This window comes from Pseudochaenichthys georgianus, chromosome 22, assembly GCF_902827115.2.
Source record: "Pseudochaenichthys georgianus chromosome 22, fPseGeo1.2, whole genome shotgun sequence".
Lineage (NCBI taxonomy): Eukaryota > Metazoa > Chordata > Actinopteri > Perciformes > Channichthyidae > Pseudochaenichthys > Pseudochaenichthys georgianus.
The window spans coordinates 20,730,838-20,756,199 of record NC_047524.1 but is presented as its reverse complement, the minus strand read 5'-3'; the positions used below and the strand labels follow the sequence as shown (position 1 = coordinate 20,756,199).

Sequence of the window (25,362 nt, the reverse complement as noted above, 5' to 3'; positions counted from 1 at the left end):
CAATGGTATATGAGTCTATATGATGAGTAGCAGCTAGGGAGCAGTACCCAGGTGGTGTGGCATGTGTAAGACAGACTGATGCATGGTGTCGTCCATGGGGCACTCTGTGTGCACCAGCAGGGCCGGGGAGGCAGGCGGGTGCTGGGGGTATTGGTAGTGGTTGTGGTGGTGGAAGGACGGGGGTGCAGAGTGGGGAGGGAGGAGATACTCGGGACCTAAAAAGGACAAGGGGGAAGGGATCAAATTGGGTTTGAGGAGGGGAGCACAGGGACAACGGAAGAGTGACAACTTCATGATGATCACAATGTGGGACGACACAGACACAAGTTCACATGCAAGGGTGGGGGGGGGGGGGGACAGAATCTCAACATCAATAATGATTGAGGGGTGGGTACATTTAAAGCTAAAGAGTTTCAGCGATCTTCATTATTTTCCTATCGAAATACAAATGACAGAAATACTTCAGTAGACCGCTGACCACTCAGCCTTCACAAAATGTCAAAATGAACTCCAACACATACTGTCAAGCAGGTTTAAATATGAAATGACTAAGCCAGAGAGGTACTGTAGCAGAGACTGATGATCAAGTTTCCTCAGCAGGTCACTCTACCTGGCTAATGCTAATCCATTGTCGCCTCCGGTGAGGTAACTGGAGGCAGCTGGATGGGACACACCTCAGATGAACTCGCTGCTGAACTCTTTCAACTCATCTTCCATTATTGAGCGTGCATGGCTAACAGCTAATGGGGTTAAGTTGTTTGAATTCTAAACGGTCAAATTCTACGGCTGTACTGCTAACCCTGTTTTTACCTCTTCCACAGCCGACCTGCCTTTGTAGCGGTTTCAGTTATAAAGCTAGGGGTAGGGTAGTATATACAACTATATCATCCAAGGGATTCATTAGTATCAATTATGTCATGAGCTTGTCTGGAAAGAGACTAAGTATTAAACCTAAGTTAGGCAACATTTCTGAGAGGGACACAATGGCATTGCTATGTTTGCATCAAGATACAGATCTGATGAAAGTGGTGTATCTGGATAACCACAAGTCTAACCTTTACAGACAAGCCAAATCACACTTATTCCATGCAGTTTGGGGCAAAAAAACATGGCTTGTTTTTTGTATAAATGTGTTATTATTTGCTTTTTTAACAATGGTTTCTGCACTAGGCTAGGGTTACTAAAGTTTTGGAATTGCATAAATTGTGTTTGTCTGGATATCTGACCATTTTGGGAATGAACTAGGCCCAGTTGTATTGATGTTTGATGATGTTCGCCCTCAATGAAGCCCTTTCATTGTAGTGATTTTGGGAAACTTGAGCTCACTGTATAAACATTAGCTGTTTTGAACTCTAGGATAATCACAACTTTATGTTACTTTACAACCACAAACAATATATATTTAGGGAATTCAGAGGATATATGGCTGGTTTAAGTACATTGACAATAGGGGGGTTTCTCAGCTGTTTCCAGAACAAATGGGCTTGATATCCAAATGCCAAAAAATGCAAATCTTGCAGAAATCTATTCATTTAAAAAGTTTGCAGCAGGAATTTTTGCGTGGGGCTACCAGGTATTTGTTTCTTAAAGTGGTATTTTGAAGGGATTTTTGCTCATTGTATTAAGTGTTGAATGTTTGAAAATTGTTGAATCTATCACCAAATCTTTGAAAGCATCAACCAAAATGACTTGACACATAATAGAGCCTGGGGGGGCCGTCACATACTTCCATCATAAAGTCCTAAGCCTTTATAAACTCGACACTTATTTATATATATAATATTTGAATATTTATGGTATATGGTATATGGTACAGAGTGATGGAGTGAAAAAGGTTAACCTTGCTCTGTATCGTTGTAATTTTTTTCAAACTGATTGTAGTTGATAGACATATTGAATAAATCATGACCCAAATCTGTACTCTTAGCACTCAAGGTGAACTCTTATCCGTCCCAATACCTGCTAGAGCCTCATTATGGCTGAGCAGCAGACTCCCCTGGCTCTGGGGGTCTGCCGTCACGTCCATGTGAGCCGACTGTGTGGACTGAGTGTCCGCTTCCTCATCAAACGCCTGCCAGGTGACCTCAGCGTCATTGAGGTAGCCGTTGGACGTCTCACTGCTTACACTTTCACCTGGGTGGAGAGAATGAGGTGGATAAAGGACTTAAAGAAGTTGAACACAGAGTAGAAGGAAGGCATTTGCCGTTTAAAGACTGACTCATTAATACATGCAAAGAATGGCCTCTGTTAGATACTTTCATGTTTGATTAACTGATTGAGCAAATCTTCATGTGGATTATATAAATTAAAACAACGATTATCATATTAGAGTAATAATTAGTGATGTAATATCTAACTTTTCTCTCTGAGCTTGTGTCTTGCTTGGTTTGACTGTCCCTCAGCGGTGACCTCTGTCTCAGTTGGACTGCTGCAGCGCCGGATGAGGATCTAGGAAAACAGAAACAAACATTTAAGAAGAGATGTTTTTATTGATAAATGTTATTTAGTTAATTTAAGACCATATATTAAGATGATTCTTTTCACCACTGGTGGCTCGTTGCCGTCTCTCTTCCCCTCAGACGTCCTGCTATCAGAGCCACAGGAAGTAGGGGAGCTCTCTCTCTTCTGGGCTGGAGTGTGACAGGGGGTATTTAAAAAAAGGGACAAAAAATACACAAGTTATCTTAAAAGCTTATATTGTTTTACTACTATCTTTATCTCCTCAACTTTAATTGGATAGGCAAACATGTGTTCCATTTTAACATCCAGGGACGGACTATCAATGGAAATGGTTTTACTCAATTTATCATTAATACAAAGAGTTCCTTTTTCCAAAAAAAACCTACATGTTACACTTCAATCACGGCAACACTAACTGTCTTATGTTACACTGTGAAAGGGGCCTATATGAATAAGGAGTACTTTTTTTTCAACATTAGCTACATCTTGCTGATAATATTTCTGTACTTTAACTTAAGTAACGTTTTGAACTCATCACTTTTAAAAAGTACACTGAACAAAAATATAAACGGAACACTTTTGATTTTGCTCCCATTTTTCATGAGATGAACTCAAAGATCTAAAACATTTTCTATATACACAAAATAACCATTTCTCTCAAATATTGTTCACAAATCTGTGATAGTGAGCACATAGTGAGGTGGATAATCCATCCCACCTCACAGGTGTGGCATATCAAGATGCTGATTAGGCTGGCCACAATAAAAGGCCACTCTGAAACGTGCAGATTTGCTTTATTGGGGGGGTCCGAAAACCAGTCAGTATCTGGTGTGAGGGGTAGGGTTAGGGTTAGGGTAATGTTGTGAATCGAGTGGCCCATGGTGGTGGTGGGGTTATGGTATGGGCAGGCGTATGTTATGCACGACGAACACAGGCCACTCGATTCACAACATTACCCTAACCCAGTGCTTCTCAAAGTGTGGTCCGCGGACCACTGGTGGTCCGTGAGCGCCCCCTAGTGGTCCGCGAGTATATTGGTAACATTTCACATTTGAAATAAATAAATAAATGTAAGTTTTCTGCACTCTCGCGGGAATATCTCCGCAATGAAGCGACGTTACGTTTCACTTTTGATTGCATGATATGGCCCAGCGCAACACCTTCATCACACATGTTGCCACTTGTTTGTACCATTTTCAGGCGATTTGTAATCTGTTCTAGAAAAACGATGCGATTTTGGATATTTGTGGAGTTAGGTGGTCCGCGAGTGTTTTTTTATTGGTTAAGTGGTCTTTGGTATGAAAAAGTTTGAGAAACACTGCCCTAACCCAGTGTTTCTCAAACTTTTTCATTATAAATTGCTTGGAAATGGTACAAACAAGTGGCAATAGAAAGTGAAACTTAAGCTCGTTCCATTGCGGAGATATTCCCGCGAGAGTGCAGAAAACTTAAATGTATTTATTTATTTCAAATGTGAAATGTTACCAATATACTCACGGACCACTAGGGGGCGCTCACGGACTACCAGTGGTCCGCGGACCACACTTTGAGAAGCACTGCTCTAACCCTACCCCTACCCCTCACACCAGATACTGACTGGTTTTCGGACCCCCCCAGACCCCCCCAATAAAGCAAAACTGCACGTTTCAGAGTGGCCTTTTATTGTGGCCAGCCTAAGGCACACCTGTGCAATAATCATGCTGTCTAATCAGCATCTTGATATGCCACACCTGTGAGGTGGGATGGATTATCTCGGCAAAGGAGAAGTGCTCACTATCAATATCAATGTGTACTTGTAAAAGCGCCTCGATGACTTCGAGGCGTGAAGATGGACGGTGTGGCGCAGTGTGCTGTGCAATGATCATCAGATCAAGGGGTGAAACCCACCGCTGCTGCGTCTGTAAAGCCGTTGTGTCCTTGGGCAAGACACTTCACCTGAACTTGCTCCTGTGGGTATTGTCCACAGTGACCATTGCATGTATATACAAATATGTGTAATGTGTATCTGTAAAGCCCTTTGAGCACTGGAAAAGCGCTATAATAAATGCAAGGAATTATTATGATTATCACAGATTTTTTCAGATTTGTGAACAATATTTGAGAGAAATGGTTATTTTGTGTCTATAGAAAATGTTTTAGATCTTTGAGTTCATCTCATGAAAAATGGGAGCAAAAACAAAAGTGTTGCGTTTATATTTTTGTTCAGTGTAATTTTTCAGTTATATTTCAATTTGTAGTTAGGCTAAGGATATGAGTCTCTTAACCACTGCTGAAATCTAGTAAACATTAAAGGATAAACAACTATTGATTTAAGTCATTAGATTGGATTGAATTAAATTATAAGGGGTTGTGATTAATTATAGAGAAACTTTACTGGCAAATGACTTTTCCCTTTGAAGTTAACCAATGGGTTACAAAATCTCTAAATCTCTTCTTAAAACAAACAGTGCGAGGCCAAGGTTTTAATATCAGAGGTAAAACGTGTACGGAACAACAATTCAGGGTGTTGTTTGTATGTACCTGGTAAAGTGTCAGAGAGCTGTTGAGTGATGTCGGAGGTGCTGCTGCTACGTGGCAGAGGGCTTTCCCCGCCTCCCAGCTCCTCCTCCCCCCCACACTCTGACAGCTGACCCTCATCCACGTCTGACACACAGGAGAACAGAAGAGAGGGAGTCAGGCAGAGACACAAGAGCTAAACAGCATGCACAACACACACATTCACATCTCATTTGTAGTCTTTAAGGACTTAAAACAGAGTAAAGATGAAGATTTAACATATTCATGAGAACTTTGGACATAAATAATGACATGCACACATGCAGTGGTGACACAGACATACTCTAGTTAAAGACTGCATTTCTACCTAGAGATTGAACACATTTAACAATAAGTAAAGCACAGGGCAGTGAAGTTACTGTTCAAACATAAACCTCTCAGTGACAGCAGACGTGGGAACTGACAGCTTATAACAGATAGTGACAGACGGATTGAAAGGAAGGGCGGAGGTCACAAACACATCAACACACGCAGCTCTCAGAACACACTTTACCTGAAAGTCTGTGAGAGCAAGCAGAGTTACCAGAAGAGATACCAGGCAAGAAAGAGCTCACAGTGTGGAGAAGCATAGGAACGCTTTTAGCATTGGGCAAAGCTTCGTACAGATGAACACAGTTGCTGATGGACTGGCTTCGCTTAGCTTCCATCACGGAAAAAGAAAAGGAGAGGAAAAAGAAAGAAAGGCAGTGGAAACAGAAAAAATGGTGAAGGGAAGGAGACAGAATTCAATAACAGCAGAGTACAGAGTGAGTAAATAAAGCACAGCAGATACAGAGTTTGATCTACATATATGTTATAAACAGAAATACATTACATCTGATTATGAAGGGAATTATAAATAAGGTTCATAGCAAAGGGAAAATAAATGGAATTACTGTCGGAGTCCAAATGTCGTGTCCTACAAGTCATTTTTGTGCATTTTCATTCTAAGCATATTAACTCTTGAGTAATGGGCAACAATGACTTAGTTTCATGCAATTAAGTCCAATTGAATTTCCCAATCGGAAATAAATAATTCAATTCAATGTCATAAGAAAAAAAACCGTAATGGTTTATCTCAATATAATATCTATTTTTTATATTTTTGTTTTTGGTATATATCACAATTGAGCTTAAGGTGAACCATCCTAAGGCTGGCAGATCGAGAACTGGTTGAACTGGGCCATTGTAATAGTGGAAGCATAATGAGTACCATAATGATATGACCAGCCTTTTCCCTATTATCAAGACACGATCTCTGAACAATATTAGTTTGAATTTGCATGCAGAAGTAGAGCCAAGTTTTGACAGTTGTCAATGCTGAGGCATTGTCATTGTGTGTGGATAGCACTTCAGGCTTTATCTCAAAGAGAGCAATGAAAGAGGACAGTTCTATTCTCCGCTTTCAGCACACTTTAATTATGCCTTTCAGTAAGAGAGATACATCGTCTGCGCTGCAGCCCGCTACTGCTTCCCATTTATGCATATTAATGAGCATTAATTACACTCTTAATGAAACTATCAAAAACTGCCGTGCAATTGATGTGTGGGCTCTCTCCTGAGGAGTGGGGAGGAGGGCTGCGGGCCTTTGAAGATCAATGTGGGAGAAATCCAATTAGGCCAAAGAAAGGGAAGGGAATTTGAAGCGGTAGTGTTTAATGTCCATCTTTGCTCGATACAAATAAACAGAATAGGTGCATAAACATGCACGAAACACATAATAGATGTGTCAGCACACACACAAACACAAACACACAACACCCTTCTAAGACTTCATCCTTCAGGCACAAATACATCTGCTCCTAGCTCAACAAGCTCGTCAATTTAGTACTTCGGTGGTAATTGGGGAGGCGGAAGGCCAAGAAAGGAAAAGGCATCGTCTCCGTCTTTTATCCTCCAAATTAAGATTCTGTCTAGACAAAATTAAGACGAGCAAGACAGGCACTGCAGCTAGTTACTACCCTACTGCCTTCCAGCTCAACTTATAATTAGCCTGCCACACTCCAATCAGATAAGAGGTGTTTGCTGTGTCTGAATTGAGGTAATGACAATAAGTGTCCAAAGCTGGCCTTTGACATGCTGTCAGTGGGGGGGGGGGGGGGGGGGGGGGGGGGGGGGGATTGTGCTGTATGCCAGCAATCGAGCTGACATGGAAACATGTTGACATTGGCCGGTGACATGTGAGGGGGAACAATGGGGGGCCATCTGCTGGCCCCTTTGTCTTTGTTGTTGGGCCTTTCAGCGACACCTGGGCTAGCATGTACACGGACCTGTCAATACGTCTGATAAAACCTGACGCTGCGCTCCGAAGGCTTATCTCACACAAAGCCAGAGGATTAAAACTGAATCATACTTACCGTGGGTTTTATAAAAGCTTTGTATTATATTATTGCCTGCTATGATGGTATATAATATAACACGATACTAATGCTATTACTAATACCCCAGGTACTCACCGGAGGCCTTCTGTCGGACATTGTAAAGGGCTTTCTCTACACCGGGGGCTCCTGACGTAGTGGCGGAGCGAATCCTCATGGGCTCCTGCCCCCCCGGCACGCCCTGCTCCCCTTGGTTTCTCCGACTCAGTGAGAAGGAACGCGCCACTGCTGCTGCCTTCTGGGAGTCCTGGAGCGCACCTGCAAGCAGAGAACAACACTTGCTGATTCATGAGGTGTCAGTGTACATTTCAAATGTATATTCAAATTGATAGTTGGATTTAGCACCAACAACATCGACTGGCATGCAAAACAGTTAACAGGTTTAACCGTTATAGTGATTATGGTATCATAGCCATTAAAACACTGTAGTAATAACACCCCACACACTGATGTAGTAGCTGTCAATGTCTGATCCGGCCCATATTCTTAAAGTTCTTGTTGCTTAGCTGTATCTGAATGAGCTCATTGTCAAATCCACACTGTGTAGGATTTGAACATGAATGACTTTGGCGACGACTAGTGGAGGTGTCACTCTGGCTGACAGCAGTGCACACTGATGGATGGAAGTTGGGCAGTTTTTATGTCGTATTCATTTCGTGTGGAAAGCAAAGAAAAAGGGAAAATCTACATCTGCATAGCTGGAAAAAGACAGAAGTTCTGCTTTTTTTCCTCCATTGATTAGAATGTTGGTGTCCTGATGTAACTTGCGTATTCATGCATTTAAATATGTGTTTTGTACCTGAAGCTGTGTGTCTAGTCTCTGTGTGTTCTACCGGCAAGACAAATTTCCCCATGAAAATAAAGTAGACATTTTTATATTTGAAGTTGTTGTGTTTTAATTGTAGTGATTGACTAAAGAAATGTAAAGGCCACATATTTGTAATCTTTTATATAGATATAGATGTCTGGCATGTTCAGAAACCCCAGCCAGATCTATACAAGTGACGTCGAGTGCAAGGGGATTTTTGACAAATGTGGGTATTTTAATACTTCTTTACATTGTTTGACAATAATGAACATACATTTTGCATGTTAAAGTGATAGAATAAAAACAACCACCCTAAAGTAAAGTATATGACAAAACAAAGCTGTAAAGTAACCAGCATCACCTTCCCAAAAGTCAGTTTTCAAACACATTTTTTCATCCAAATTCTACCACTCCCAATTCCCATTCCCCCTCCCCCCTCTCACCACGTCCTCTCTGCTTCTTCTCCTTCTGCTCGCTGAGTTTGTCCAGAGGCAGGCTGGCCATGTCCAGGCCGTAAACGGAGCGCGCCAGCACAGCCGTCAGCGAGTCCATGATGCTGGCCCACTCTGTCACCAGCTCCTCCCAGCAGGTGAGAGAGGACAGCACTGCCAGCAGCTCGTCCCACAGCTCCCGGGAGATAAACACGCACAGGTTGGCTCGCACCCACGCCACGATGATGGTCTGAATGTGAGACGAGGAGAGATGTATTAGCATGGACAGACAGCTCTGAATCCCATCCCCTGATAAGATGTGACCGCAGGGTCTTCACACCGATACATCTCATTTGGTAGAGTGTCTCTTTGGCTTTTTGTCAATCCAACCAGGAGACACACAACAAGTGAATATAGGTTACTGAGTGACAAATCATAATTGTAAAGGAAATTGCATAGAATTATGTACATGGAATGTTCTGTATAGTGAACTACAGTGAGGGACTACTCGCTGGAGCAAAGACATATCCACACTCACTCCCTTTTTCCTGTGATGAATAGCAAACCCTGTTATTCAGTGAATGTAAAAGGCACCTGTAGACATACCCTAAAAAGTATAGATGCTAAACTTTCAGCGAAGCTGTCTTTTCTTTGGTTTTCCTGTGGCCTCTTCATCACTGCCTCTGTGATCCTCAGCAGTACTTGCAGCATCTGCTCCCTGCAGAACAAAGTCAATCAAAACCAGAGGGTGAATTCATCCCTAAAATAACATTCAAGAATCACAAAGGAATAACTATCAGAATATCTCACTGACCAAGTTTGTGTGTTCATCGTGTGCTCCATGATCATGTGCCGGTAGATGCTGAGAACCCCCTTGCACACCTCCACCTGGTTATCCAGGAGTTTAGCTACATCTTGGCATGGCTCCAGCAGGAAGACATTGGAGGAGTTGGTCAGGAACACCTACACACGAGCAAAAAGCAAGATGAAGTTAGTCAACGTGCATACAGTATGCATTTCTGATTCCAGTTCCTAAATGCTGTGATCTTCAGGGACAGACCTGTAGTGTGGGCTGGATGCCAGCCTTGACGTCCCTGTTCTGCGCCTCGGTGAAGAAGCCCCTGCTGATGGCGCTGCTGAAGGAGTAAGTCCTCCCCCAGCTGGACGAGCGTCTGTGGCCGAGACTCTCTGCCGACTGGTTTAAGAGGAAGCAGACCAGTCAATTGGTCAGTAGGCAGTAAGTATTCAGAGTTTTAACTTAAAGGTCACATGTCATGCTTTTCCGGTTATTACCCGTCCCCTTGTGTGTTATGAAGGTTTTTATGCATGTAAACGGTGTGAAGAGTCAAAACCCTCAAAGTACATCCTGTAGCGAGTAAAACTCTAACGGCCCGTCCACACTACAGCGTCGACAACTCCAATCTGCCCATTCACTTTCAATGGGGTGACGTCACGTTGCCTCGCTTTTTCGCCGAACTGAATTGTGGGTAGCAGAGCGGTCCGTCTCCGGCGTCAGAAGTTGAACATTGTTCAACTTCTGACGCCGGAGTAGCCAGCACCAGCCAATCAAATCCCGTTTCCGAAAATCTGACAGCTCAAGCTGTAGCCAATCAAACCGCGTCTAAGCTGGGAGAGATATCCCGCCGTTCATTTCTATATTTCAAAAAAAGTTGGAGGAGAAACTAACTATCGCCGTAGCAAATCACCCGGTTTTGTATGACCAGACCCTCTTCACCTACCGGGATACAAACCGGAGGAACCAGGCATGGAGGGAGGTGGCAGAGACAGTGGGTGAAACGGGTAGGTTTTCGCCTGTTTGGGGAGTTTATATATATATTGCTCCCATAAAATCCCCGGGGTTTTTTGCTTTGTATGTCGGGGGCGGGAGATTCATGTGATTGGTTGTTGGTCGTGTTGCTTGAATAAAATCCCCAAGCTCCAGACACGCCCAGCTCCAAGCTTTTTTTGAAGCTGTAGTGTGGACGCTCCGTAACACAGAAAATACCTCCCCAAAACGCCTCGTTGGTGATACGTCACTGTACGTCAATCCGTGGAGCCGTTACGTTACGTCCGCGGAGCCGTTACGTTAAGCCCACGCTGATTGGTCCAAATTGACCAATCCACGGACTTCCTCACACACTCAGTGCATGCAGCTCTGCTGATCTCTCCTCCCTGGCTGCAGGCTGATAACAGACATTTATTCTCTCTACAGACCCATTCTCACAGCGTTTATCAACCTTTTTCTTACTCAATATCAAGCCACACTTATTGTTTTTACTTCGGCTGTGACTTTGTGTGTGCTCAGGGTGAGTTTGGCTGTGTTTCGCTGTGTATCGCTAAACAAGGAAATCACACCACCACGGAGCTCAGCGCGATTCACAACGTCCCGACTGGTCCCGACCAATCGGAGCAAACTGGGCTCACAGGGAGGGGGGGGGGGCAAGAGCTGCAACGAGCCGTTTAGTGGAGAGAGTGAATACACATACTTTACAGAGATGCTGTATGCGAAACCAATGTGAGTTTGGAAAATTGCACAGTATAAATCTATTCTAGTAGACCTCAACAATGGAATTACGATCAGTGGAAATGGCCATGACATGGGACCTTTAAACAAAAGTAGCAAAGCAACAGTGTAAAAAGTTAACGTAAACTACCAATGTCGCTAATGCTTTGTTTCAAAATCATATATTACATTCCTGGATTATAACTATTTATGCAATCATGTTTTCCTCTTTTTAATGTTGAAGCTGGGAAAGGTTGGGCTTATTTCAATTGCTGTATATACTGGTGGATAGTTAAATCTGTATTATATCATACATTGTTCATTGGTATATTCTAATATTAAAATATATTTGTTTTATTATAAAATATATTTGTTTTATTATTTATTATTATAAATGATCTCAATCTGCAAAGTAATTCAATAGATAAATGCAGGGAAGAGTAATTCTACTCTTAAATGTGATGGAGTAGAATATAAAGTAGTACAAATAAAACACATTGTGCCTAGGTAAAGTATTTGAGTAAATTAATTTATTAACTTTCAACAACTGTCGGTAGGCAATAGCGAAGATATTATGACAGATCCTTTACTAAATAGCAAAGACCACACACGTTTGTTAGTATAAATATGTTATGGTCATGGCTTGATTATCTATGCTACTTTGAGACCACCGTAGTGTTATTCTTTTAGTTTATATCAGTAATGGAAGCAAAATCACACAAAAAAAGGCAACAGTACCAATCATTTGACCTTTTTTACAATATAATAACCCATCACAGGTATACTTGTATGTTATGCTAAGTTGTTATATTTGGCTTTTGGTACCTGTACGTGCATGCTGTTTGCCTCTGAGCTGAGTATCTGTTCAGGGCGGCCATCTATCTCTTCTCCCGGAGTGGGTACTTCAGGCTCCGTCATGAAGCTGGGCTTATCCTGCAGGATCCACTTCCTGTACACTTTAATCACCTTCCTGGTTGCTGATGCCTCGCAAGACGGCAGCAAGAAGGCCTTAGGGGAAAAATATAGACTTTTAATTTGAACTTTTATAGAATTATGAATTGTTTTGAAAAAGGTTGCCTGGTAATAGAAGGGATCTTTTAGCTATCTTATCAAATGGCCAGCAGAGGGCGACGTAGTACATGGTATGACAGTGTCTTCATTCAGTCTGCTTGACCCAAAATAATACTTGCAATTGTATTCATTATTGCAACATCAAATCAAGACATGTTACTTGTTGGCCCTGTACCTGGTGGAAGACCTCGTTGACAAAATTCACATTGTCTCTGGTGGACAGAAGGATGGCGTGCACCATGTCATACACATAGCGGTGCTCCTCCTCGATGCTACACAGACTGGAATCGCTGTGCCGACGGTCTGACAGCGTGCTGCTGTTGGAGTGGCTCTTCTCCGGCTCCCCTGCTGGCCCGTTAGTATCCCCATCTGACGTCTTATCCTTCTCCTTCTCCTGGCTGCTACTGCCCGCAGTGACAGTCTGGGCACCATGGAGACACAGTGAGAAATTAGTCACCCTAGTTTGCTGCACAGACGCTTCTGCACAATTGGACACTAGAGTCTCATTGTTTAGAATTCCCTTTGTCAATTATCTGTGTTTTATGGTATTTTCTGATACTGTATTGGTCATTACTGTTCAAATGTGTTCTCACCTTCATGCAATTCAAATAATAAATGCTGGATTGAATTCCTCTCTTTCCCTCCCCACAAAACTGTAACTCAATTTAGTGTAAAGGCATAATGCCAAAAAGGGTCAATCACAATTTCACCGTCAATATTTATATATCTTTTACTTTTGTTTCATTTCTGCAAATGTTGAGATGTTATATTTTCTACTCTTTTTAATTTTCACATTGTGTACAATGCCTTGTTTACATGCTGCTGAGACTAAAAATATTACCAAATTGGGATAAATATAAGTAAATCTTATCTTCTGTAAAGTATTTTAATACTTTTCAGGACTTCAAAGGGATTATGAGCGGTGATGCTACAACTGTGTGTTTTATTAGATTTTTAGATATTAATATATTTTGGTTAAAATATATTTAATCAAACCTTTCCGCAAGCAATTATTCTAGTTCACTGTCATAACATATATTCACATAGAAATTGGTATAAAAGCCAAAGAAACATGAATAAAACACCCTTTTTGTGTATTATAGTATTGTAACAGTGTTTGCAACTCTTGAAACTATTTTCTAAGTGATACGTGTGTTCAGTATTTTGTGACCAGGTGTCTTGCAGCTTGTGCTCAGGGGTTTCGCTGCAACAACCCCTTCATAACAGCCTCCCTCCTCGGTGACAGAATGAAAAATAAACAGGATGTTATTCTCGTGCACACCTGGATGAGTTTGGGAATGACCTCTGTGCCGTTCTTGGCGCTCTGCGCCGCAGCAGCACTGCTCACATACTTCTTCTCCAGGAAGAAGGTGACCAGCCAGGTGATGAAGGCCACGCGGGGGGACAGGTACTGGTCCCTAGTGCAGAAGGTGCTCTCATTGTTCCGCGTCACTGGCACATACAAGGGTTTGGGTCTGTGGTGGGGGAGGTCTAATCGAGCAATATAGTAGAGTGAAGAGTGAGGGATGGGGACAGAGGGAGGGGAAGGACAAGAGGAGAAGAGCAAAAGAGTTTTACTTATTTAATAATAATAATAATAATACAAAAACTGGATTTGAACAAGAAGCATGTTGAATAGGTTACAGACAACCCAAAATAATAAATTATTTTTTAAATTATTCCATAAATAATGTTTCAAATTGTTATGTGTTTCTGCGTGTAATGATCTTATAACGTAACGATACAAATGTAAAACAGGTTTAATAATATGATGAATTTACTAATTCTCATTGAACACTTGCGCAATATAAATGGTCAAATTGAGATGTTTATGCTTGGCTGCTCTTGAGTTTAACTACAGTGTGTAGTTAGTGTGTAACATATTTCCTTTAAAGAGGCTTCAGCCCAAATACAGTGGACAGCATGTATACTGTAAGTCAGCTTACCTAGTAGAGGCTTGTAGAGATTTGTGAGCTTGGTGAAGGAGGGGAAGAGATGTGGAAGGTAGTACTTCTTGAACAGGCTGAAGAGAAACCTGAAGCCTGTGTCCTGGTTCTCTTTGTTCTTCCATTCTAAACTGGAGGCCTAGCAGACAGAGAGCAGAAGACAGACAAGGTCAGGCTACAGGGAGAGGAGAGGAGAGGAGAGGAAGGCTCCAGCATCACTCAGAGATCTGCAGTGCACAATACTGTGAAGGTTCCCCCAACAAACAGTACACAGAAGGGGAAATGGTTTGGCCGAGGTACAACATTCAGAGACTTGAACGTTACGCACTTATCTACTGATAACTCATTTCGCTTTATAATCTTACTGTACAAGAAAGGGATTACAAACAACCTCACATTACTCCATGCTCATGACAACAGACACATAGTATGCAAGGTGATGGTATATTTTACATATACAGGTGCAATACAGATGCATTGTTTGGAAGGATTATTTTATCCTGCAAGTCCTTCCTTGCTGAGAACAATTTAGGAGACCCTTCAAAGCAGGGTATCACATTAGTATGATCATTTGCATCAAACAATTATCGCAGTAATATAAAAATATATTGTGTAACGCAAAAAAAAGATCAAAAAAGATAAATCCAACTTTTGGAGGCCCATTTTGCATCGTGCCGTGAACCATGAGCCACAAACATAAGATGAGATAGGGCTTTATTTATCCCGAAGGAAACTGTTGTGCCAGAGTTGCAAAAATACAATAAACACATATAAACCCATGTCCCTCCTTTGTTATATGCAGCCCTTCACTAGAATATTACCTGTGCCACTGATGTCACCCTGTGATGAAGGACATTAACATTATAACAAACACACACCGATAATCTGGCAAAAAGAGATGTAGTCTTTTCCCATCATAAGTATTGTTTGTTACCTGGATGACCATGTACTTGAGCAGAGTCTCGAGGATGTAACAGGTCTGATCCTCTGCAACCTTTTCTCCAACCACAGCCGGGACCAGGGGGGTAATCTCCTCAGGCACCACCTTGGCTGCTCAGATCCACACATACAAAGAGATTAAGTTAAGTGTAAGAAATGAGAGTTAACAATTAAAAGGAATATGCACAACTGGATATCAGTTTAGTATGTTTCAGACTTCCATCTCATTATTAATTCGAACATGTAGGAATATTCATATGCACCATCAGGGGGGTTGGAGAAGGGGTTGTAAATGATGGTGTCAAGGGTGCAAGGCCCTCTGGAGGAGGGCACAGCGGGGAATCCCGGCACCAGACAGGCGAAGATAAGGAACTGCTCCTCGGCACAGTTGTCCCTCAGGGCCTGCAGCCACAGCAGGAAGAGACGGATCCCCTCGCAGCGGATCTACACGGGAGAACGGTGGGGCGATTTTAACTGATACATACAAGAGAAGTGGTGTAGTGCATCACATGGGAAAGAAAACAGCACTTACCTTGAATGAATTTCCAGTGTGTAGAAGCTTTTTCAGAATAGAACCTGGAAAAAATAGAAGTACAAATTAATGTACGACCTAGACGTGCGTGTGCATGTTCCTGTGTGTACGTTAGTGCTACAGCAGCCTTGGTGCCATTAACCATTTACTATTCGTATACTTGCATATTTCTTATTTTCTCCCTCGTTTTCTATATTACAATGTATTATGATTCTTTTATTTTTTACAATGAATAATATTTTGTATTGTATAATTAATTAATTAACTTTTGTATTATGTTTTTTTACTACATAATTACCAATGTATTTCTTGTGGAAGGGGCCTGCGGGATGGGGTGTGATCAGGGTGGATAAGGTTGTTAGAAACTAGATTTTCAACAGAAATCTACACGGCAAGCAGAAACACAACAGCCAGACCAAAAGCGTATGGAGGACCGCATGTAATCGCCACTGTGGCAAATTGACCTTGATGGCTGGACAAACCAGAGAGAGTGGCAAGGCTTCACATTTTCCTGATGAAAATTAACATCATTTGGCAGCGACATGCATTCATGAAGGCAATCTGGTTCCGCTGTAATCACATGAGACATTGCTCTGATTGCTAAATACCTTGAGCGGAAGAGGTTTCTCTGTGTGTGAGTAATGACATGCTCTTGACAGCCTGCAGACAGTTCTGTACTTATGAGGTCTCTGTGTGCTGTGGAGATTTCAATAAAGGACTGAGGATAAAATTGTCATTATGCTACGGCAAAAATGAATGTTCTCCAGTGGTGTGTTCAAACGCACAGTGTGTTGTTTCTGATGCTATGGGTGTCTCAATGAAAACAATAATAAAACACTGACTTTGATGTCATGTAAAGAAGCATGGGATCATGGGACAAATACAAACCAACATTGCCACGAAAATCAGATTTTACGTTCAAGGGCAAGTTAATGTAGAAATGTTTTAATTCTCATTAAGTTTGTTCACGTTTTGTCATTAAATTCGAAGGATCAAGCCGCAAGTAATGCAAGCTTTAGTAAGGTTGCATTGCTTACTTACCATTAGAAGAGACGCCCACACATACAGCTACTGTAGCTAACATTAAGCACCCACGAATAACAGCCCGGTGCTGATAGCCATGCTAGCTGACACGTGCTAACGCGCTGGATAATCCGTGGATTTTTCCGTTTTTCTCCTAATGGAAAAGTTTTGGGCTGTTGTAACGCATTTGCCACCATAGGTTGCGTGGTCAAAACAGTCATACTCAAAATAACTTTAGGACCTTGTTGAATGGTCATAATCTGGGCGGCTGGCATTATCTTCTCGTCTTTGCAGCACTTCATAGTATGATGGATGGAAATTGAATTATCGTGTCAATTAAAAAGTCTCTACTGGATATTCAACTTCCTTCCTCACTCTCTAACATGTGGTGTTTCCCTCCTTTCCCATGAAGCAACTAGAGGGGGGGGGGGGCACAAGGGGATGTGACGCTATTATTCTCACCAAATAATACTCAACGTTAGCGTGATACAATTACAGACATTTCTGAGTGTTTTGGGATAATGCAATTGCACAAACCTTGTATAGGTATGTCAAGTCCGGTTTATTGCAGAAATGTTAAATATCATACTTTTAAGTCTTGTTTAAGACGGTACACAACCGAGGGATTTGACGCCCACATGTTATTTTAAAAGCATAGGAAAGTCTATTGTGTGCGAGTTTACAAGGGTGTTTGTCTGGTGCTTATATTGTTCCCATCTCAACCGGATCAATCTATAACATTTCTCTGGGACACACACAAAGAGATCCTTAGTCTCAGGAGAGAAGGAAGTAGTAGTAAGAATGATGTTGTGGGGATTCTTCTTCCAGCTTCTAATGGTCTGTGTCAAACATCTGACCTTGCAATCCTCAGATAAAAGCACACAATCATTACAAGTCATTAAAGTCATTCCTCACAAGGCATTTGTACAAGACCTCTGAAATACTTTCAGCAGAGCGACTGGATGAAGAAAATGATTAAAAACATGATGTGAAGTAAAAAAGATCAATTCTAATCGAACTCAGGTATGGCGGGAAGCTATTCAGCCTCCATTGCTGATGCTCCTTCAAAAGCAGAAGAACAGAGTGGAAGGAGAGCATCTTGACCAGTGACCCGGGGAAATATTCTATGCGAGTTCATGAAAAAGCCAAGAGGCAGCTTTAAGCTTGTGCAGATTTGTTTTCCAATGAATGACAAAGTAGTGAATGTGTCTAAGGGCATCAGACCTCAGATGAGTCTTGATATGTGGAATTAGAAGCCTGAGGGGGAAGGCTGATCTACAACCGGGATCTAGACCCACACTGTTTAGATGCCGACGGCTGAAGAACAACAGTTATAATTGGGGTTATCGCTCCTTGCAAGGATTTCCTTTTCATTTTTTTGTAAGGGACTGAAATCATGGCAGCATAATTCAATTACCTATTTGCATTTCAAATGAAGTGCTCATTTGCATTTCACATTTACATCCCCTCCCAAGACTGATTATGTTCTCTTTATTATGAAAGGCTTAGGCATGGCTCTGGGGATGGTTTGTCCTAAAGAGTATCTTGGAGGTTACATAAGAAGGAGGAAAGATGCAAACACAGTGGCTTCTATCAGTCAGGTGTAACAGAGAGACCAAGGTTTTAATATGGTAGTGAAAAACATGCCAGCAATACATACCAATACTGTGAAACTGCCATCTGTTGTAGATCTTCTCGGGCAGATGTTGTAGAATTTTCTGATGAACAAGAAAAAGAGAGTTATGATTAGGGTTGGTTGGGAGAGTTTGGTACATTGCTAGCACAATGGCTGCATTAGGTCACATTGTAGGGCTTTTTCCCTTCACTATTTACTTACTACACCGAGATCTAGGGACTGAACAGCTCCAGGCTTTATTTTGAGTAGATTTTCTTTCAGGGATTACTGTTAGTTTATTATTATTTAATGATTTTATTAACAGAAAATGATTTATTTCATGCAAAAACAGCAAAGATCCACCGTTACCGGGTCTAAAATGAAAGTATTTTTCTTGTTTTCTTGGTCTTATGTTAAACTATATTGTATATGTATATAAAGATTTTATGGATATGGTAACCTTCATTTTTTACTAGGGGTGTACAAAATGATAGGTACGTTAAAGTATCAAGATATTGTGATGCTGTATAGAAACACGTGATAGGCTAAGGGGTGGGACATCTCTAAGAAATTGACACAACAGAGCCTGACAGCTAACCAATCAGAGCAGCCTGGGCTCTGTTTTCAGACAGAGGGTGAAAGAAGCAAACAGGCAGTATGAGAAAAACAAAGCCCTTTTGAACATTAAAGCATGGAAACATGTCACAGTCGAGCCACAGAATACAAACATCAACACGTAATGAGCATAACCTTTTAGGTACATTTTGCTGTATGACATTTAACGGACCAGGTACTTAACAGATTCATCAACAAAATAATCGACGGATTAAGAAAGAATGGAAACAATTATTAGCTGCAGCACTATTCTAATAATTAGTTCCCAAATTAAAGAGAGGACAACAACCGCCTTTGTTTTGCCAGAGCAGGATTACACTAAAGGAATAGCGTCCTCGCCCTTTCCCTCCACTCGGCCCAGCGTGTGCTCAGATCCCTGTGACACAGCACAGCCCAGAGAAATGTCATCACCTCGCCAACAACCGCTTTACAACTCAATTAGAGCTCCCTAACCTTTCAGCAGCCTATCATTATTCTTAAATGCAGCGACAGGTTAACTGGGTCCCTCAGGAGAGAAGAAAGAGAGGGGCAAGGGTTGTAGGAGTGTGTGTGTGTGTGTGTGCGCGTGGCTAGTTAATAGTCGCTGCACTGTGAGCAACTGATGCCCCAATGGCTCACTTTTCATCAAACCCTAATCGCTGACCCAATAAGACTTCATGATTGCAACAAAGAGGTCAAGTCGATCCTCTACTGCTTTACGTATGCAGCTCTGACCCACTCAAGCACACAAGCAACTGTGGCCGGCATGATAAAAGCTCTTTGCCTGGAGAGGGACACACCGGAAGGAGACAGATACAGAGCGTGACACAAAATGAGCATGAAATAGCTGCAACAATTCCTTTACCAGGCCAAAAGATGCTACGTGACACGGCAGCAGCAACAAGAAGGAAGACAAAGTACGAGAGAAAGCTTCTATGAGTAATACAGCTTCATATTATGGTTTGTGAGACCGTGAAAATGTCAAGTGACGGCTATTATAAGCTCAATATATACAAAAAAGTATTTCAAGTGATGTAACAATATAGATACAATTATTTAATAAATGAAACCGAAGTTGATAACTTTGGGTGAGTACAAATGTTTGGTCTTCTTAAAAAAAAGACACTTTCAAATGAGACTCCCAAAAAATGACACTCAAGCAGCATTTTCTTTGGCACATCGCCAAATATTGGGAGATATAAAATGCCTCCAAAAAAAAATGTGACGCTATTTAAATAATTTACTGTAAAATAAACAAAAATAAAGTTTACGTGTTGTTTTCTCGAGCGCCATCCTCAGAAGGAACCATTACTCTTAAGGACCAATTTCATTTCTCTAATAATCAAATCTTTATAATTCCTCTTAAGCATATAGTAACCTTACTTTAACTATACTATTATTATATTATTCTTAAGGTTCCTTACATTTAAAGCATACAGTATTTCTCCTTGCATTACACAAACAAATTGTTCTGAAAACTACGATATTTGTTCTTAGTTTCAGACTACACAATGATCACAATGTGTTGTAAAGTCTTCCCACTATAGAATGCTTCTGAAAGACAGTATATGAATATGTTTAGCCCTGTGCTTTGTTACATAACGTTGAGAGCGGTGGTGGTCCAGAAGTCATCTCATGTTTGAGGGTCTCAGTTTGGCAACAGCATCCTTCTTCTCTCATTATCCTCCATCTTTAATTTTCCCTTCTTGTCCTCTGAGTAGATCCCTGTCATTATCAGTGACAGCGGAGATGTTGAAAGACATGCATCACTTAAAGGAGGGCCCTGGATGTCTATCTGTGATGTTCAATTTCTCTCTGATCCACGGACGTGATGGTATGCGTGTGCAGGCGTGTGGCTGCACCTTGCGGTTGATCCCGTATGGGATTACTACATCTCCGTGAAGGCTTGGTAGCGGCCTCCTTTACTCTGTCTCCTTGGGGCAGCACACGCATTATGCTAGGCGCTAACACAGCAGGGTAGCCTGCTTAAGCCCTTCCCTGTGTGTGTGTGTGTGTGTGTGTGTGTGTGTGTGTGTGTGTGTGTGTGTGTGTGTGTGTGTGTGTGCGCGTGCAATCAGACACAATAACAGTGTCTTTCTCTCTCCTTACAGAGAAGCCAGGATGGAAGAGTGGGAATGAGATGGAGAAGCCAGCTCAGAAAGACTCCCTGCGGAGCGGGAATGGTGGCCGCAACAATGAGGACTTTACTGGCTGATATGAGGCGAAGGGAGAGTCTGCCGGGCTGAAGGTTGGTGGAGTTACTCTAATCTGCAGCCGTACTCCAGCATAAAGATGGGGGCATTACTGCGGAACAACTACAGCCTTAACACATTTACATGATCCGCACTTAGGTTTCCAGCAGCAGGGCCTGAACATGACGCAGAATACACTTCTGTGAGGTGTGGTCCACAAGGGCTTTCTGATGGCACAAACAGACATGCAGTACTTCAGGACAAATGTCTTTTAGGTGTTGTTTTTGAAGCAACTTGTCTGTTATTATACCATCTAAGGACAATGAACTCTCCAGGGAGACACAAAGAAACAAACCTATTAATCAAAAATAAACAGTGTATTAATCACATAACAAAACCTAGGCAGTTTAGGATTGATAAACCCGGCAAACAGTGTAGGGATTAAGATAAAACATTCCTAATAAATAGTATCTTTGCATGATATAATAACACATTTTATATTTTAGCCTATGACGAAAAGTTGTTATATATACTTTTAGGCCTTACATGCATGTGTAAGGAAAGACACGCTTGCTTTGTTTAAAATTCTGCACAGAGCCAAACACTGCAGAGTGCTAAACAAATGTCTCCGCTTTCCCCTCATTGTTTGTTGATAAAGGTCTGGGCACATTCGAGCTGACGATACATATCTCATATGAACCTAAAATATAACAACATTTAAAGCCTGAAGCACTTTTTCGAGTTCTATAATGGAATTATTTACCAAAATACAATGAACCAAGAGCAACACTTTTAAAATAGATGTAATTCTCCTGTGTGACCAGTAGGTGGGAGCAGCAGAGTGCGCTCCGACTGCCTCAGCTCAGTGTTTACTCTTTGCTCGATTTGAACCAACAGCAGGTTTCCTCCAGGAACCATTTGAAAGTGTTTTATGGGGGAACAGTTTTTTAAAAGAGGAAGAAACCTAAATTCCATGTCATCAAAGCCAACAAAGTCAGACATTGATAAACATGCATGCACAAAACGTTCATAAATCAGTGCTTACATGTGACAACAATCATCAGTTATCCATCAGATGTGTGGCTGAACCTTAAATGGGTTTGTGTTTGAAGGGTAAGTACAGGTTAAAGCGGTGCTTCATCAAGATTCATTTACTCAGCCTGCTGCGATTGCAGAGGCGAGCTACACTTAGTGAATTACCATTTATGCATTAACCAATAACCCCCCTATGGTGGGCTGTCAGTCAGAGCTGGGTCTGCATACAGAGGGAACCTGGAGTAAAAGGAATCACTTAGCTCAATGGCTCTGGGTTCATCTTTCAGCACCGTGTAGAAGAGTTTCATTGATGTATGGCTTTCTTCGACTACAGGAATCCTTAGTCAACTAACACTAAGGTCATTGTGTTGACTAATCCATAAGTTGATTCAATCGAAGGACAAAGCCCCAATTTAGAATTTACTAAAGATATAGTCATACGTTTAAAAAAAGCTACATAATAAACACAAATACCCATAGTAGGCAACTCAACAAGTTAAGTCTCAAGCCCAGATGAGGGGCTTTTTTTACAGAGGACGACGAGGGAATTGAGAATACTGAGTCAGGTCCGGAGAACGGACGACGGGTCATGTTGAGGTCATATCCTGGAGAGAAAGTGGGAATGAACAGACTTCCCTCTGAGTGTTGTTGGTCCCACAGCGCTCCTTTAACCTGTCTCACAACCTCAAATGAACCAGGATCAGTTAGCGGTCATACAGGAGGGTCAACAACATGCAGTCGCTTAAGCCATGAAGCTAAATCTGGTTTTGAAATCTGGTTTCCTTCCTGGAATTAGACATACCTGCTGCATGCATACTTGATGTGAGTCTGAAACAGCTTCTCAGTGCCTTTCTCACTACCTACTTACATTTGCACTTATCTGTACAGCAGCAAGAGAAGACATAAGATAAGATTACAGGAATGCATTTCGACTCCAAACTGTACTATATGAATGGCTGCCAAAGCGAGACAGACATTATCAAACGACGTTGTCTCACACACCTGCCTACCCTGATGCTCCAAAACATTGCACACACAGACATGAACAGCAAGCTCAAACATCGAGCCCTGACAATGTGCTTCCTATTACTACTGCCCACCCCTCTCTAACACTCAGTTTCCTAAATGACATTATCATAGTCTGAGGGATAGGCCTTGAAATGTTCATTTTTTAAATATTATTTTGATAAGCATTGTAGCTGAATTAGTTTGATTGTCTACTCTATACAAAGGTAGCTATTGGCAGGGAAGTGACTCGTGAGTAACAAGCCGTTCCATGTACAATGGTAGACTAACATACAGATATGTCACACCTTCTTTACACACGGTTCTCCACTGAACTGGTTGTGCGACTTATTAAACAAATGACTGTAGCAGCACCAGTAATGATTTAGGTGTGTCACAGTAAAGGGGGCTAAATACTTAGGCAATGCAGTCTCCTCACATTGGGTCACTGAGACAGAAGATCTTTTTAAAGAGGCCCTATTATTCTTTATCAGGGTTTTCCTGTAGTGCGTTATGTAGGTTTCTGTGCACACAGATGGCTAAACTCCCTAAGCTCCGTCCAGAGGGAGTTTCTCTCCATTGTATAGGACATGGCTTATTTTTATACATTTAAATCCATCTTTAATAGCATATGTTTACTTCAAATGTTTATATCATATCTTATTCTAAAGTGAAAACAAATACAATTTTCCTCGTGGATAATTAAACTATTTCTGATTGCTGTTCTCACAGAGGTCTCTCCTCTCTCTCAGCATCACACGCTGCCACGGTGGATGCCTTCATAGCAGGAGACACAAAGGGACCCTGGACGGAAATGGCGATGGCGGCTGGTGGCAGTGGGGGTGGGGTGTTCCAGCAGAGTTTAAGGTGGCGAGACAAAAGGTTACCCCCTTTAGATATCCATTAATCAAACAAGGGAGAGACCCCCAGAGCAACGAATGAAAAAAAGGGGTCACATGCAAGTAATCCCCACATAGCCAACTCAATGCAAGCACACACACCGGAGACGTGTACCGTATAGGTCAGCCACATCTGAATGCAAGAAGGGACTCAGGTGAAGAAGAGCACAGGGGCTGCATTTCCTTTGTGTCTGGGGAGATGAGGACATTAATGCGGCTTTCCAGGAAAATTCTTACACAGGATGACATCTTCCCGCACTGAAGTGTGTGGCGAAGCACACAGCCACAACACCTCTTTTGTCTCAGCTGTTGTCTATTCAAAACCTTCTCTTCACTCCGAGGCTTTCTGGACAAAAGCCAAAGACCTCTGCGACCAAAATAAGCGATACATATTTAGACCAATTGGGTTTAAAATCCATACATCCATAAATTAACAAATGCTTTTTGCAGGAAAGCGATCCGGATGCCCTGCCTCAAAACCCTGTTAATCTTTCACCCCGTATGTCCCGTCTGTGTGTTACGTAATATAACCCCTGTGACAATATGGTGCATTAGTAGTGCATGTTTGCCAGCACAAACGTATCCATTGATATCATATTCCCCAGCACATAGATCCAACATGCATAATCTAATGTGGCGTAAGGAGAAAGTATGAGCAGCAGCAGAGCTCCGGATCAAAGCCACCCTGTATCTGTCCTGTACACACCACTCACAGCAGGCTTATCTGCTCGGGGCACGGGTGAGAGCACACGTTGTCTCAGGCAGGGGCTAAAAGGGGACAAATGAGGGTTAAGCTGCTTTCAATATTAGTTTTTTTGTCTAGGACTATTAATATGTAGTAGGCATGAATCCAGGCTTTATTTACAGGTTAGATGACTGGATGTGTGCGCACACAAAGTCATGCTGAGCAGAGGAGAAACCGGAGGGCCATCTTGTGAGCTCTTTATTTTAAACAGACGGGAAGCACGGATACTATGTAATGATCATTTTCATCAATTATTAAAAACTCCTTCCAAACAGAGAGCTAGGCAAGCCATACATTACACACCTGAACAATTGAGTTTTACATCAGCAGAACCAAAGAAGATCTAATCATAACCATAACATGAAAACACATTTAAGTCGTACTAGATGCCTTACAAGCAAAGTAGGAATCCATATCTAAAAGGCAGACAATGGACAGATGAATTAGCCAGTGGGACTGAATCCAAAGCTAAAGATCCTCTGTGCTTTCCAAACTGGAATTGCTTAGTCTTTGTTAGACTTCTACAAGACACACTGCCGCACAGTGCTCCCAGGTGATCAGAAAAACTAGGACAACGACACACTGTACAAGGGACAAACCATTTTGTTTCCCTTCTGCTGCCATCCTAACGGCCCTGCCCTGAGCAAATGA

General features: G+C 41.9%; 1 protein-coding gene across 3 annotated transcripts in view; it reads right to left on the bottom strand.

Annotated features, from left to right (window-relative positions):
• Positions 1-25,362, bottom strand: part of ralgapa2 (Ral GTPase activating protein catalytic subunit alpha 2) — a 103,585-nt gene that overhangs the window by 59,139 nt on the left and 19,084 nt on the right. For 2 of the 3 annotated variants that reach the window (XM_034111044.1, XM_034111046.1), the window contains exons 4-22: positions 18,287-18,344; positions 15,604-15,647; positions 15,335-15,515; positions 15,067-15,182; positions 14,133-14,271; positions 13,469-13,677; positions 12,362-12,607; positions 11,941-12,123; positions 9,673-9,807; positions 9,427-9,575; positions 9,219-9,330; positions 8,625-8,862; positions 7,452-7,631; positions 5,510-5,656; positions 4,981-5,103; positions 2,545-2,630; positions 2,358-2,448; positions 1,960-2,133; positions 48-215 (exon numbers count right to left, since the gene is read on the bottom strand). In XM_034111044.1, coding sequence (XP_033966935.1) covers positions 48-215; positions 1,960-2,133; positions 2,358-2,448; positions 2,545-2,630; positions 4,981-5,103; positions 5,510-5,656; positions 7,452-7,631; positions 8,625-8,862; positions 9,219-9,330; positions 9,427-9,575; positions 9,673-9,807; positions 11,941-12,123; positions 12,362-12,607; positions 13,469-13,677; positions 14,133-14,271; positions 15,067-15,182; positions 15,335-15,515; positions 15,604-15,647; positions 18,287-18,344 — 2,779 coding nt within the window. The remainder of the gene's footprint in view (positions 1-47; positions 216-1,959; positions 2,134-2,357; positions 2,449-2,544; positions 2,631-4,980; positions 5,104-5,509; positions 5,657-7,451; positions 7,632-8,624; positions 8,863-9,218; positions 9,331-9,426; positions 9,576-9,672; positions 9,808-11,940; positions 12,124-12,361; positions 12,608-13,468; positions 13,678-14,132; positions 14,272-15,066; positions 15,183-15,334; positions 15,516-15,603; positions 15,648-18,286; positions 18,345-25,362) is intronic. The other variant, XM_034111047.1, reaches the window with a different exon arrangement.